This window comes from Leptonotus elevatus, chromosome 11 (genome assembly GCF_054856555.1).
Source record: "Leptonotus elevatus isolate MCC_2025b chromosome 11, RoL_Lele_1.0, whole genome shotgun sequence".
In the NCBI taxonomy this organism is placed as follows: domain Eukaryota; kingdom Metazoa; phylum Chordata; class Actinopteri; order Syngnathiformes; family Syngnathidae; genus Leptonotus; species Leptonotus elevatus.
The window spans coordinates 16,560,954-16,575,502 of record NC_141249.1 but is presented as its reverse complement, the minus strand read 5'-3'; the positions used below and the strand labels follow the sequence as shown (position 1 = coordinate 16,575,502).

The 14,549-nt window shown below is 41.4% G+C and overlaps 1 protein-coding gene and 1 long non-coding RNA gene across 2 annotated transcripts in view; one reads left to right on the top strand and one right to left on the bottom strand.

Moving 5' to 3' along the window:
• LOC147166068 (uncharacterized) overlaps positions 1-14,549 on the bottom strand; it is a 132,865-nt gene that overhangs the window by 4,110 nt on the left and 114,206 nt on the right. The gene's annotated exons all lie outside the window — the stretch shown is intronic.
• Positions 1-14,549, top strand: part of trabd2b (TraB domain containing 2B) — a 52,524-nt gene that overhangs the window by 23,067 nt on the left and 14,908 nt on the right. Inside the window, exons 3-4 of the mRNA XM_086089274.1 lie at positions 11,897-12,043; positions 14,266-14,440. Of these exons, the coding sequence (XP_085945400.1) occupies positions 11,897-12,043; positions 14,266-14,440 (322 nt within the window). The remainder of the gene's footprint in view (positions 1-11,896; positions 12,044-14,265; positions 14,441-14,549) is intronic.

The following is a 14,549-nucleotide window of genomic DNA, read 5'->3' as shown; positions in this document are numbered from 1 at the left end:
CATTTGAGGTGACACATACGGAAAACCCAATCCAGATACAGATGCCTGAGCTAGTGTTAATTTTGACATTTATAACATTTAGTCTCAGTTTTAGTCCCGTTTCAATGACGCTTGTTAGTTTTTTGTTTTTTTTTATCATAGTCAACCTCATCTCGTTTTTATTTTGTCAAAAAATCTAGCATTTTAGTCTTTATTTCCAAGAAAACATTTTATTAGTCTAGTTTTAGTCAATAAAAACGGTCAATGTTTTAGTCTAGTTTTAGTCCGGACAATCAAATCAGCAGATAATGTTGAACATTTCGGATCAAAAACTATTTCACATAAAATTGTCTTCACACACAATTACATTACATCAACAAGTAGCTACTATGGCTTCATGCTACGAGCTAGTAAGTTAGCCAGCATTAGTTAGCGCTCGGATTGAAATTATTTGTTGGATTAACATTATTGTTGGAACGTTATATTGTTGGAATGTTATAGCCGTTCTAACTATAATTTACTCTTTTTTTTTTTTCATCCTTTCACCATAAATCCACTTCCTTGTCTGTCCCACGTCCACTTCCTGGTGTGTCACAGTAAAAGATTAGCAGAGACAACATTTTACAAAATCATATAATTTTTGTCTTGTCTTTGTTCATGAAATAATATGGCCGTAGATTTTAGTCCATTTTTGTCTTTATTAGTCGACGAAAATGCATATGTCTACTTCTTTAGTCCCAGTTATTGTTTAATAATGAGGGTTTTAGTCGAGTCGAGTTTTTGTCGGGTGAAAAATGTGTTGATGAAAATATTTTTGTTTATTTTTTGTTAATGAAATTAAACAATCAAAAATAGAGTTGTCGGTAATATAAATGAAGAGATCTGTGGAGGTTTTTGAGGAATGTTCCTGTTCTGCAGTATTGCCTGATCATTTTGCTGAAATTAAGAAATATATTTTCATTTTTTGTTTGAAAGCCCTGCAATTCAGTTAAAAGTGCACAGAAGCTTTGGTGTGTTGACTCCGTCTAGCCCAAATTGAACAAACAGTTTGTTTCGTATTTCCCAATTCCCACACAACTTGTAATTTTTTTTCCACAAAAGCCATCATCCGTGTCTATGGCATTCCTCAGCATCGGTGTGGTCCCCCCCTCCGATGATTTGTGGCCCGTTTAAAGGCCACAGCGCTGTGATGTGCTGACGGAGGCACCGCAAAACGCCGAGCATGGCTGCCCAAGTCTGCCCTTTGAGCCCCCGTGGGCCGCATGCACTGGCACTCATACAAGCTTACACGCACATAAACAGATGTGCGAGTGCCCGTGTGTTTAAATTAAACAGCGCAACCCCCTAGTTCAGAAGCCTGTTTAGCTGCGGTTCAGACCCAGTGTTTACCTAAGAAGAGAGCTTGGGCGCTAAGACGATTAAAGACAGCAATTGCACAGTTTGTAATCGTTTTGTATTTCTTTAGAGCGTGCACTTTCCTGGAAGGCCGCAGAGCTGCCATCTCTGGGTGGTTGCATATGCACGTGTGTTTTTTTGTGAGACAAGAAGGAATGTACCAAGGAGCTGGAAAAAGCAACGGTAAAAGTTCAAACCTATTGCTCGCTGTCTGTTGAAATCTGCTTCATCTGTTTCCAAGGCGGCAAGCTTTTGTCAATCCCTTAAATCAGAAAGTCGTACCTGGCAGTACCTGCTTTTATCAAACAGACTTGTGAAGCCCTGTTTTGCAAGGTGGGTATTATTCACACTCACCAAAATGGACTTTAATTGTCCTATTTTCATGCCCAGCGCAGTGCAAGTGCAATTATCTGCAGTATATATGCAATATTCTAAAGTCAAATCTTGTGATTGACATTAAAAGGAAAAAAATAAAAAATCGACCTGGGTCACCATTCGCAGCCATTGGCGGACCATATTTTTTTCCGAGAACCACCCATTTAAGGTCAAAGCAGATGTGAGAACTGTACTTTTGCGTTAGATGCTAAGCTCCGACTATCACACTTGTGATGGCCAAAACACAAGCACACGTTGGCAACACGTACTTTGCATATTTTTCCAAGCCTCTTATCACAGGATTCAACAAAAATTGCACCATTTACTGAGATAAGAGGAGACATTTCACAAATGTTTAGTTTCTTGATAAATATTTATGATAAATTCAACATTCTCCGGCACCATACTGACTGTGTAACCACGAAAGATTGATTACGTTTTTAGGATTTAAGAGCTCACTGACTAAAGTGTTGACAGGACATAATTTAACATATAGTACGGGCATCGGAAGTGATGAGGTCAGTGTTCACAGTCAAGTCCAGGAGAGGAAGGAGAATTTTAATTGAAACCAATAAGTTGTAGACAAACAGAAGCACACACTCTCTCCAAAACATCTCCGGAACCACAGTCTGCATCTCCCCCTTGGTTGGGAAGAGACACTACCAACACTCCTTGTTGTTTTTGTTTTTCTGCAGGGGCAATGCGATTGCATGAAATTGGATATTTCTGCGCTGATTTGCCGCGAAATGGTGTGCTTGTGTGGGATTTTGCTGCCTTAGCTCTAGCGCCAGATTCAAATAAAGACTGCAAAGGAGACGTGGACAACCAATCCTCCTGCTGCCCTCATCACAATTTAGTTAGAAACTGTACAATCCTTTTTTTTTTTAATATAGTGATACATACATATAGCGATACAGACAGAACTAACGCCAATTTTCAGAACACGCTACTAATTGGCATCCAGTCAGTTAGCTTGTCAGTAGCACATTCACTTTAATATAACACATTCACATGACACCTAGCTTCTCTCATTCCAATTCAAACCGAGGGCAGCGGTACCTGCTCTGACAACCAGAAATGTTTCCTAGCTAAAAACAAAAGTAAGCTAACTCCTACCTATGAAACATTCAACTTTCGGGGAGCTAACTAGCGAACCGCTCTGTCGGTCATTATTTTTCCTGTTTCTCTGATGGGTTGTGACTGTGAAGACAAACTTTCAAGGTAAGGAGGAGTACTGTACAGTATTTTTGTCATTAAAATAGCATGTTTCAACCAAGCATATATACTTATAAGTAGTGATACAAATAAGTTAGCAAGTAGTTATACACTTGTCTAGCTTGTTTAAAAAAAAAAATCTCACATTTTAGGCATGCTGGGATTCAATATGTTTGAGGACTACAAACACCTATGGCACAGTAATGGCATGTGGTTGGATAGTCGTCCCCACATAAATCATTTTATATCTTAGGTTTTTTTTTGTGGCTTTTAAGCCCACTCTGCGTGTCGCAATGTCCTAACACGATCAATGTATTCATAGTGGGTGTCGAACATTTTCCCCCCAAAAGGGATTTGATTGGAATCCGTTCGACACGACTCGCATGACATGGTCTGCATAACGCTAGAATGACGTACAAGACGCAGGGACGTTCGCCACCGCCACGACTTCCGTCACCTGGGCCTGTTGCAGGTTGATTATGTGGCGTTATCACATTTCAGCCGCACTTCTGATGTGGACTTTCCGAGGGACAAATCATTCTTTGGGAATGATTGTGTCCAAAGCCGTAAGCCCGGGAAAAGCTGAGGGAGATAAGAGAGGGCGACGATGGAATGTCTTAAACATATGCCGACATTTCTCATCTGGTTTGGATAGTATCAAACACATTGTTGGAGTCAATGTGAAAGAAAGAAGTGTGTGAAATGAGTCGGGATTAGTGGAGGCCACGATGTTCGTGATGGACTACAAACTTTCAAAAAACGATAAAGTTAGGGCGACCTGATCTTGGAAGGCTGCACAAATCCCACCATGAGGCACAAGAATTTTTAGGCTCCATTAAGCATTTCATATGTAAAGTTTTTGTTATTTTTTTCCATCCAGCTGTCCATTCTTATCTAGCGCTTGTCCTCATTAGGGTCACAAATGAACTGGAACTTATCCCAGATAATTATGGGCAAGAGATGGGCTTCACCTTGGACTGTTCCTGTGGATTTTGAGCAGATTGGGTTACTTAATGTTAGTGTTTTGGGTCAAACCTTCAACCTAACGCACTCGGTATACCGGAGTAACCCAGCATTGGCTCAGTCCCTTTCAGACCCAGCGCCAGGTTAGCTTATTTTACCCAATTTGGGTAAGACTAAGACGAAGCAAAGCAAGCGCTGAGAAAAAATACAAAACTCAATTTCCAACCCCGAACTTAGCAATTGTGAGGCAGAAGTCCTCACCATTAGTGCACCATGCCGCCTGATCTATCATAACGGGAGATGATGGATCGCGTTCCGATGAATTGTATACAGTGGCGCCTTGAAAAACGAGTTGAATTCAGTCCGTAACCATGCACTACTTTACTCTTGTAACACCTCATAAACACTCATAAGACACGCTTGATTCCCTCGGCAGCCGTTCTGAAAAGGTCTAACAGAAATCATTTTATACACCAGCGGCCCAAGTGTGGGCTTCACTTTCGACACGTTATAAAAACGTCAGTGAGTTGTGGCAGCTTTGCATTCGCCGGCTCTTTTGGCCAATTGTGGCACTGCAACAAGTTGTAAACACAGATGGTAAAAAAAAGAAAACAAAAAAACGCCGTGGCCATATCACCATAATAAGGACATCAAGAGTTTGATTTGCTACTTGGCTGAGTTTTTGACAGATATCTTCACATGGTTGTAGAAGGGTTGAATTCACGTAAATGAGAATGGATGGAACCGCTAAGGTTAATGATTTAATTAAATTATATATTCCATAATAAATCATGGAAACAGAATTACTGTCAGTTTTATTTTGACCAGAGATATTTGAGGGTTTCCGCTGTTCTGGAATGTACTTGAAAGTAAAGCAAGAACAAATGTGTTTCCAAGTGCTCGGGTTGACAAAAAGTCATTTAAAAACTTGAATTTTGGCAATTTCGGAGCCTCGTGAATATTGCCGGCTCAACATGCAGCTTGAAAACATTCTGATAACTGCACTTGGTTAAAAATGTCACTTAGCCGTTTGTGAAAAGAGAAGCCTGATGGGGGAAGAAAAGCATGTTTAATTTCCAGGACTGGTGTCACAAAAGCTATATTTCAAACCCAAACTACCAACTATAAGTTTCCCCTTCATTGTTAGTGTGTTAAAAATCATGACCCTGCATGGAAGCCAAACCCTCCTTCGGAACTTTACTTTGAAACCCTGAATCCTTTCAAACTCGAGGGCACACATTCTGACAGCAGATTTTTTCAACTCAATGTAATAACTGTTAAAAAAATTGTGACCCTGCAAAGAAGCCAAACCGTCCTTTGAAAACGTACTTTGAATCCCTGACTCCTTTAAAACCCGAGGGCACATTTTCTGACAGCTGAATTTTTCAATTGAATTCTGTAACAATTGTTAAAAATGGTGGCCAAAATCGCTGGCGTCAGGCTGAAACCCTTCAATTTCCAAATTTGAAAAAAGATCATATTTGTTACCACAAATTATGACTAAGTGGTGAATTTTTTATTAATTTTTTGAAAATTATTTTTTGTTTTTGTTTCCTGGAACGTGATGATTTTGGAGATACCGTTCCATGTTTCCACCCAAAGATTCTGTGTCTGATCTTTAAACAATGAGCGGAGTGAAGATGAGATCAATGAAACCAGACTTCCTAGGCAGCCAGACATGAATCTTAGTGGAAGAGAGACCAAACGTCTTCGGTAGAAGAGTCCAATGTCTTCATACTGGAAGAAAGTAAAACATTGTGTAGACCAAAGTCAAAGTGATGCTGAAATTGTTCATTGCGAGTTCTGGCCACAGGACTAGACAATCAACTAGCAACCTCAACAACGAGATCGATTGGAGAGAACCCATTTTGAAGACTTGGATGACGTTAAGTTTTGATTGACGAGAAGTTGGCGAGAGGATCCTGGAAGAAACCATCCAGGATTGCGTGAAGGCGTGGCAGAGAAAGTGCGTTTGATTTACTCCTCGGGGCCACCCAACCTGCCTAAAATTCCATCGGTTCATGTTAATAAAGTGCATCTGCTTAAATTGATCCATTAAAAGTGAAGCGTGTGCCACCACACCAGATGTCGGACTGGGTATCGAAGGAAAACAAAGATTAGCAAGATTTCCTTGTGTCATTTTCACTTCTTCTCCAACACACGCAGACACTGGACTTCCATGTGAGGGAGCAGCTGTGAGCCGTTTCTGTGTGGATCAAGTGAAACTTTATTATGTTCTGTGTTTTCTGGGGGTGGGGAGCAGGAAAGCTGGGATGACTGGCGCAGCGGCGGCCCTGCCAAGTCAAACAGCAGGGTTTATTTGTAGACAAGTTTACAGAGAGCCAGGGCAACCCCCCCCCCTCCCCCACCCACTCTTATTAAGTGGAGAAACAGGAGGCCTAGGAGCACTGGGGCAAAGAGTGCCAATGGGGGGGGCAAACAATTGTAAGGTGCGGGTGGTGAGACAGGAAGGACAAGAGACAAGCCGAGACGGGGATATCGGCCATCATTAGACGCTCGCCCCCTGCCTCGGAAGGGTGGAAGGAAGACGGAAGGGAAATAAAACCAGGCTTTTCTGTGGAAGCTGCCAGCGGCAGGCCTCTGCCACTGGGATTGTCCCCGCGGTAATCCCTGGATTTCCTCCTCTAAGGCGGAAGGTCGAGTAGGCACAGCGGTAGAAAGGCGCAAAAAGGGAGAACTCGTACTTACGCCGGGGTGCGCTTGCGACGGCGTTGGCATCAACGGGATAAAGAACGCGGAAGGGGCCCGGTGACTCAACGCGAGGCTGACGCCAGATGGGATGAGTTGAAAGCGCTGCTTACCTTCAAACAAGCCAGTCGAGTCCACATGCTACGAGGCGCCAAGAGGCTGTAAAAAGTCCTCTGGTCAGGTTCCGACGAAGGGAGACGTTTAAATGTTGCCTCGAAAAAAGCCCCTGACAACTTATATGGATCCCCCGGAGAGTAGAAAGCCAAGATGGTCATGAGGCGCTATCATGCGAGACTGTCCACATGACTTTGATGGGCTCTTGGGTGACACCGTCGCTTCCTCTGCTTAACGTATTCAAGGTGCTTCGGACGACAGCAGGCTTTTGCCAATTCCACATGCACACTGAAGTCATGTGAGACACTACAGGTTCGACGGTATTGGGTACGGCGGCCTTTGGTTTGGTACAATGTGGGACTCCGGTAACGTGACTTGAGTCAGATTTGCGTGGCAAATTTTGGGACTTCCTTGTTCTCCTATAATACGAATTCAAGTTTTCACTCAGAAATAAACACTGGATGCATACGTATTGAAGTCCTTCTCAATCAGTCACCAACTGTGGGCTTCTGTTGATGTGTGGTGGTGATTATGTCATCAACTGCCGGCCCTCCAGTCTGTATTTTGCCATTTTGTTGTGCCCAATTCGGTCTCTATAGATTAGTATAATACATACGTGCATTAAAAAGACGGTCTCAGCTGCTTAGTACACGTTTGACGTGATTATATCCTTCTTTTTTTTTTTTTCGCAAATTTTTTTTTTCAGACTAATTAAGTGAAATTGGATAACTGACGATCACTTACAGCGCCGTGGTTGGAATCTCTGGCCGAGTGCGACTTGAACGGTTTGTTTAGTTTATTTTTCTCCAATCTTACTGCGGTCACGATGGGAATGTACTTCCACACAAGATGTTTTGGAGCTGCTGGGAACCCAGCGCTGATATCTCCTATTCTCGGGCTGCCCTGGATGTTATTTCAACTCCTTACCTAACTCTGGCCCTGCAGGGTGCGGCGAACCCAATCCCCCCCCCTCGCCTTCCGCCCCCAGGGGGACGCAGCGGTGCATGTCTTCGGGGTCAGGGGTCCGGCGAAGCCTTTTCAAGCCGTGAAACACAAGCGGCTTCTCTGGGGAGGCGAGAGCGGCCGAGGGGAACGCACCTCCCTGTTTTTCTTTATCGGCGCCTGATTAAATGACGGCGAGATAAAGACGTTGAATATATCCGTGATTATGATAACAATGAGCGAGTGCAGCAATGTGATTTGAGGGCTCTTGCTTGAAATGAAGACCACATTTGACTTTCACAAAGACAATAGGGAAAATTGTATGTGCTGCGTTTGCTTTTAAGAACAATATCAACAATAAGTAAAAGAACATGTGGTGTGTCCAAATGTGCGAAAAGAGTAAATGATCACAATCCACAGTCTCCTGAATGGGGAGGGTTGACTGTATTCGGCAAATGGGCATGCAAACAGTCAAAAGCAACAAGAGAGAAATAATTAAAGTGGAAGGCTTGTTTGTTGTCATGCACCTGATTTATAATAGCCCGCATGCGTGCAAAAAGCACCAACCCAAAATCTGCGCCACTTGGTAATCCTGCAAGATCATCACTTCCATCTGCGCAGCACATGCTCCTCTCTTCAAAAACAAGCCTTTCATCATATTGTACAATTCGGTCACATTTTACTGTCTCTCTTACTCATTTTGAACGGCCTTTCTTCAGGATTCAAGGAAAGCATTAAGGGGAGCAGACTTATGTGTACGTGTAAATGCAGTAATAAGCGGATTTCTTTTTTTTCTTTTTTTTCCCCCCTCCTTGTTTGACTTCATTTGTGGCCTGTATGGTTTGCCACGTCCTTGTACGAGCTGGCTATCGTTATTCTGAGCCCGCCGCCAAATATTTAATGCCTTCAGGGTCAATCGCTGTGAATGCACGTACACTTTATTTAACATGAATGATTTTTAACTATTTGTTGTGCGCCACTCATAAATTGTTGTAATACTGGTAAAAAACAATTAATAAATAAAATAATAATTGATTGAAATCCTTAGTGAGCACTCTGCTGTCTCCTTTAAAGCTTTTATTTGCTAACAAAAACATTTTGGAATTAAGGAGCTGGTTTGATAAAAGCCAGGCTGGAAAAAAAGATGCTCTGTCATAGAGTCCGACAGATTTCACAACATGAGTAACTAACGCACATATACTGGCCACCATATTAAGTACACCACCAAAAAAATCTAATATTGTGGCTACAGTTTTGGTTTCTATTTTGTTATAGAGCTGCAACTAACGAATATTATAATAATTGATTAAGCTCTGAATTATTTTGTCAATTAACTCATTCACTACCAGGCCAGTTAAAATGGATATTTGACATCTACAGCAGGCAGATAATGAATTTATCTGTGAGTTCGATTACAAATAAAAAAAAAGAAGAAAAAAAATACGTTTCAATTTCTGTCTTCATTCAAAAACAGGACATTATTTCAAATTGACACCGGATAAAATACACAAATCTAAATGAATTAACATTCGCTTACTGGTTTGGTCCAATTTTTCCCAAAGAAAAAGCACACATGTGCAAATGTCTCCGTCAACAGAGAGTATTTATAAATTAAACAATAAAGGACCTAAAATTGAACCTTGAGGCACACCGCATGTTACTTCATAGAATTTCGAGGAGCATGCATCGAACCTTTTATCTCAAGCTTCTCTTAGTGAGGTAGGATAAAAAAATAAAATACAATAAAAACATTTGTGTACAGCACCAGGGAGGCCAGCCAGATATGTTAGTCTATTTAAAAAAAAAAATGGTGTTGTCTACTGAATCAAAGGCAACACTGATGTTCAGATCCGGTCTTAACAAGTGCAACATCTGTGCTGTGGTTTATCCTAAAACTACACGAATACTTATAACAAATATTACAATTGGCTAAAAAGTCATTGATTTGATTAACCTTTCCAAAATGGATGGACATCAGCGCTAACGTTTCTTTTCTCGTATGAGCAAAGCTAGTTTAGCTAAGAAACTGGATGAAAAACTTCTACGATAGGTCTTGTGAGGACAATCTTTTTCAAAAAGTTATGGCCTTCGCTGTAACAGATTGTACGTGAATTGGTTAAATATCTTTTAAAAGTTTGAATATCTGAATTGGTTAAAGCTCTAATATTTAAGGCTGTAAAAGTCCTTCTGTATAAACTCCGTTGCCATGGTTTCGGCTGCAATTACGTTCCGTGCCCCGGAGAAAGACAATATTGATCTTGTACAGCGTTTACATCGTTCTGTCTTTCTTCTAATGTTTGACACTGTCGGCTCTGTCAAGAGAAGGGTTCTAAAGCATTGAGCAGGTGTTCAGACACTTTCATGTCCAGGGCTTTTGTTGGAAAAAAAAGTTTGTGGATTTGGGAGAGTGGAGGCTCGTCGTGACCTGTAAATCGAGCTTCTCGATAAACTTTGTTGGAATTGGCCTCTCTGGACGCAGATCGCAAAAATGTAGTTTTATGTGCGATAGAAATGTCAACTTAAGTATGATGCTGTTATTGCTGAGCCAAAAGAACGAGGGCTGGGAAAGATTAAAATAAAAAAAAATTAAAAAAAACACAAGATACTTACCTCTGCCAAAGAGGTTATATTTTATGTTGCACTTTGTGGTATGTTGATTATATTATTAATAACTAGTGAGAAGAGCGATCACATTAGTCATGCCACATACATTGTCGCATGTGCCTGTTTATAACTGAGTGTGTCCTGGCTTTTTTTTTTTTTTTTACTATATGGAATGTGCAAAATGACGGTTATTATGAATGTAAGTGCCGAGAGTTGCAATTGTGTGAATTAATAGTATTTCTTAATTATGAAAACTAATGAAATACAGTAAAATTGAAAAACATTTTTGTTAATGAAATAAAAACCAGCGCTACATTTCAACTGCAATTATATGTCCTTTGTTTTCATCTTTTTCAATTTTCAGTTCAATTGAGCTTTTGGGGTTTTCTTTCAAATGTATTTATTTTTGGTAGTATGTTCGGCCGTACAGAAGAAAGAAGGTCAAACAGTAATTTTTTACAAAATACTTGGGTGATTTTTTTTTTAAACGTTGCACTTCACTAATACTCCAGATATACATTAAAACAAAAACAACTACAAATACATCTAATAAAAACAAAACAAATAGAAACTAAGTTAAAACAATAAATAAGCAAAGCCAAACAAATTAAGTCAACATTTTGAGTGGGCGCCATATTCATATTCGCGGTCAGGACCCACCTTGCAAATTCACTCAAGATTTACTGTCTCTGTTTCCGAGGGCACAATATTTGATCATGTTTTTGTCCTGGCTCTCATTTCATAGCGCAGCTGTACCTAATGACGTGTCCGGTGGGTATTCAGCACGGTTGTGAAAGCAACATGTGATTGTGTAAATTACGGCTTGAGGCTAAATCAGTTGAGCAGCTGTATCGGACTGTAAGCTGCTATGCGAATCATCTACATCCCCAAAGTTGACTTTCTTGGACGGCTCCAAAGCCAACTGAGATTTGAAGTTATGACGAGATGAGTCATTTGGCGTAATCACGTCACTTTAGGTGCAACGTAGAAGTGTGTGAAAGGGTTTCGCGTGGACCTCCGGTTCCTGGAGGAGAGAGCTCGGCGGCCGTCAACCGCCCCGGCCCACATGTGAGAGCGATCGCATGTGGCACGGCGCTGCAGGGGTCGGTGGGAGGCGGGGACAGTGGGCTTCGATTTGACCCAACCGGCGGAGTCACTGGGCTGAACGCCGGCTGCATGCAGTAAATTCTCTTTAAAGAGGGTTTTCTTTTGCCATTAATGGTCGTTGCAGATTTACGGCGCCCCGGTGACAGAGAGAAAGGTTTCAAAGAACTCTCGCCAAACTTTCTCCACCCGTCACCAGAAACGCAGTGGTGTGCATTTGTGGTGGGTTTTACCTGCAGTTGACCTCAAAAGAAAGTACCTTACAAATTGCTAACGACATTAGCTTCTTTTGCAATCTGCAATATATTCACCTTTATCTGTGACACACAAGCCAAGGCGGAAAAGTGATTTTGGATAAATACACCATAACTTATGTCCCCAAACTGTAAAAGGACAAAACATACCAAAAACAATTACTACTTTCCTATGATCTATTTTATTATGTTTTTGACTCCCCCTCCTAAATACATAAACTACCTCATCTATCTGTGTGCAGGTGCTCTTCGCCTTGAACCAAACTCTGCTCCAGCACGAAGGGGTCCGAGCAGGCAGTCTGCAGGGCTCCTACACCACCGAGGACCTCATCACGCATTACAACTGTGGGGACCTGAGCTCCATCATCTTCAACCATGACAACTCGCAGGTCTGCATGCTCCACTAAGTCGTATTATTTATTCTATATCTGACAATGGATAAAGAATGTCGCTACGGTTGTTTGTTTTTTTTTGACCGAGAAAATCTAAACATGTCCAAACTACATTTTATACAGCGCTGTCTAAACACTGAAAATGGTCTTCAAAGAGTGTTTAGAAGATGCTTTTTTGATAAGACCTGGGTGGCCAAGCAGTTGGTCGCCATGCGGATCGTGTTTCTTTACATGTGCAGGGGATGTACAGCAAGAAGTCTACACACCCAGGTTCAAATGCAAGGTTTTTGCGATGTTAAAATTGAGACGAAGATAAGTTGTTTCAGAAACCTTTTCCATTTTTAATGTGAACTATAACCTTTACCACACAAAAATTATAGAAATAAATCCTTTAAATCAGGAACATTAAAAAAAAAAGAAACTAATGAGTGTGCACACCCTCTAGTAAGTTTGGATATGGCTGCGTTTAGAAATTAAGCAATCAAATTCAAACTTATGTTAAATGAGAATCAGCACACACTTGCCACCATTTAAAGTGCTGCTGATTTACACCCCCCCCCCCAATAAATAAATACATAAATAAATAAATAAATAAAACCACATATAAGCATGTTCATAAATGAAAACCCCCCCAACATGTTTTAAAGCATGATCATGTTTTTGCTAACGGCTATCAGATGGTTAGCATCTAATCCTGGCCATGCCTGGTTGGAGCTAAGGCAATTGGCAATGGTGTGTTAGCTTGTGGGACTAGTTAGCTATTCTATTACTGATGTAAATTGTGTAAATCATCATGCCCTCAGTTTTCCTCAATACAAAAACAAAACAACATGTAGACCGCTACGCAACAATTGCTAACAATGCAAAAATAATGGCTTCGCTAGTCCCTGGCCACCCACACACAAAGTCCTGTAAAAATATCTTCTTCTTTTTTTTCGCTTACTTTAAACGCAAACAGAAGCTAGCCACACACAAAAACAACATGAGCATTTTCTTCCCTACATGGCAAACAGGCTGTCTATGCTCACCACGCATTCACCATCTCTAATTCTAAATAAATGCAAATGTCATGAGATTCCACTCCATCTGTGAAGCATCTTTATGTCAAAATAAACTTTGCGGTCTTTAGCGGAGGTTTCTAAACTTGTATGGCCATCACACTGACATATAAACTAATAATAAAGAACTCAAGGGACACGAATCAGGAAGCCCTTTGCCAAGAAACCGTGTCCTTTTTGACGATGATCAAAATAGCTTACGGCATTTTTCAAGACACAACATAGTAACTTACAGCTTCTAAAACACGCACAAAATGTCAACAGATCTCAACACACTCAAAAACTCACTACAGCACTTAATGTAACCTTAGCCTTAGACATTATTCACACCAGAGACCCGCCGGAAAGTGTGAAAGTTGTAGAAAAAATATATTTTCTCTCTCTGGCCCCCTCGTGTCACTTTTGTGGTCTGTATCCATTCGTCTTTCTAACGCAGTCGGCCCCCAGGAGCTTATTTCAGCGCTCCTTTCGCTTGAGCGGCCCACCGGTGGCCTCCTGCCCTTTAAATCAGAGCAATTGGGCCAGAATGAAATGACATGTAGTGGAGTTTTGCAGCACATGCTAGAACCATCAGACGCCTGGAGCTCTAAACATGTGTGTTGATGTACATGTGTGTGTGTGTGTGTGTGTGTGTGTGAGAAAAGGCACGAGTTAACACAAAGGACTGCAAGTGAGTGCAAGTGATTGGATCCAAATTGGAGACCTCCAACATAGCCACTCGTGTCAAAAACAGGTCAGCGGTGAATTGTCAAGTTGTATTCAACGCAATCGTTTCAACACGTTGCCTGCACAAACTCATGTAACAGCACACCGAAATGCGGAAGTTGCAACTGGACAGAATTAATAAAAGATTTGTTTTCGAGCATTTTTTTTTTTAAATGTGTCAAAACAATGGAAAACGTGGGACAGACCAATAGACCAATAAAACTTAGTAAACATCAATAAACGTTCTTGGCGGCATTCATTTAGATTTTAGTATACGTCATTAAACGTTTTTGGCGGTAAAAGAGTTAAACACATTTCCATCAAAATAGCAAGACTTAATGACTTTACTGGATTTGAAATATTGCAAGGGATTGCTGTACTGTATGTTCTTCAAACGCCTTTTCAAAATACCTCACCAATAAAATACCCGTTACCCATTTGTATTTTCTCTCCCAGTTGCCCCACTTCATCAACAGCTCTCTGCCGGCTCACGAGCGCACCACGGCGCAGCAGATCGACAGCTACTTCCGGCAGGAGCTCATCTACAAGCGCAACGAGCGCATGGCTCGCCGCGTGTCCGTCCTGCTGCAGCGGAATCCCAACCAGACCTACTTTTTCGCTTTCGGCGCAGGTGAGGGGGATTGGCATCAGGGGTTTACGGGCTCAGCACGTTTTGGTTTGCAACGGAATCCTTATGTGCGTGTTATGTTGAACACTGTTTGAAAGCATAACTAAGGATG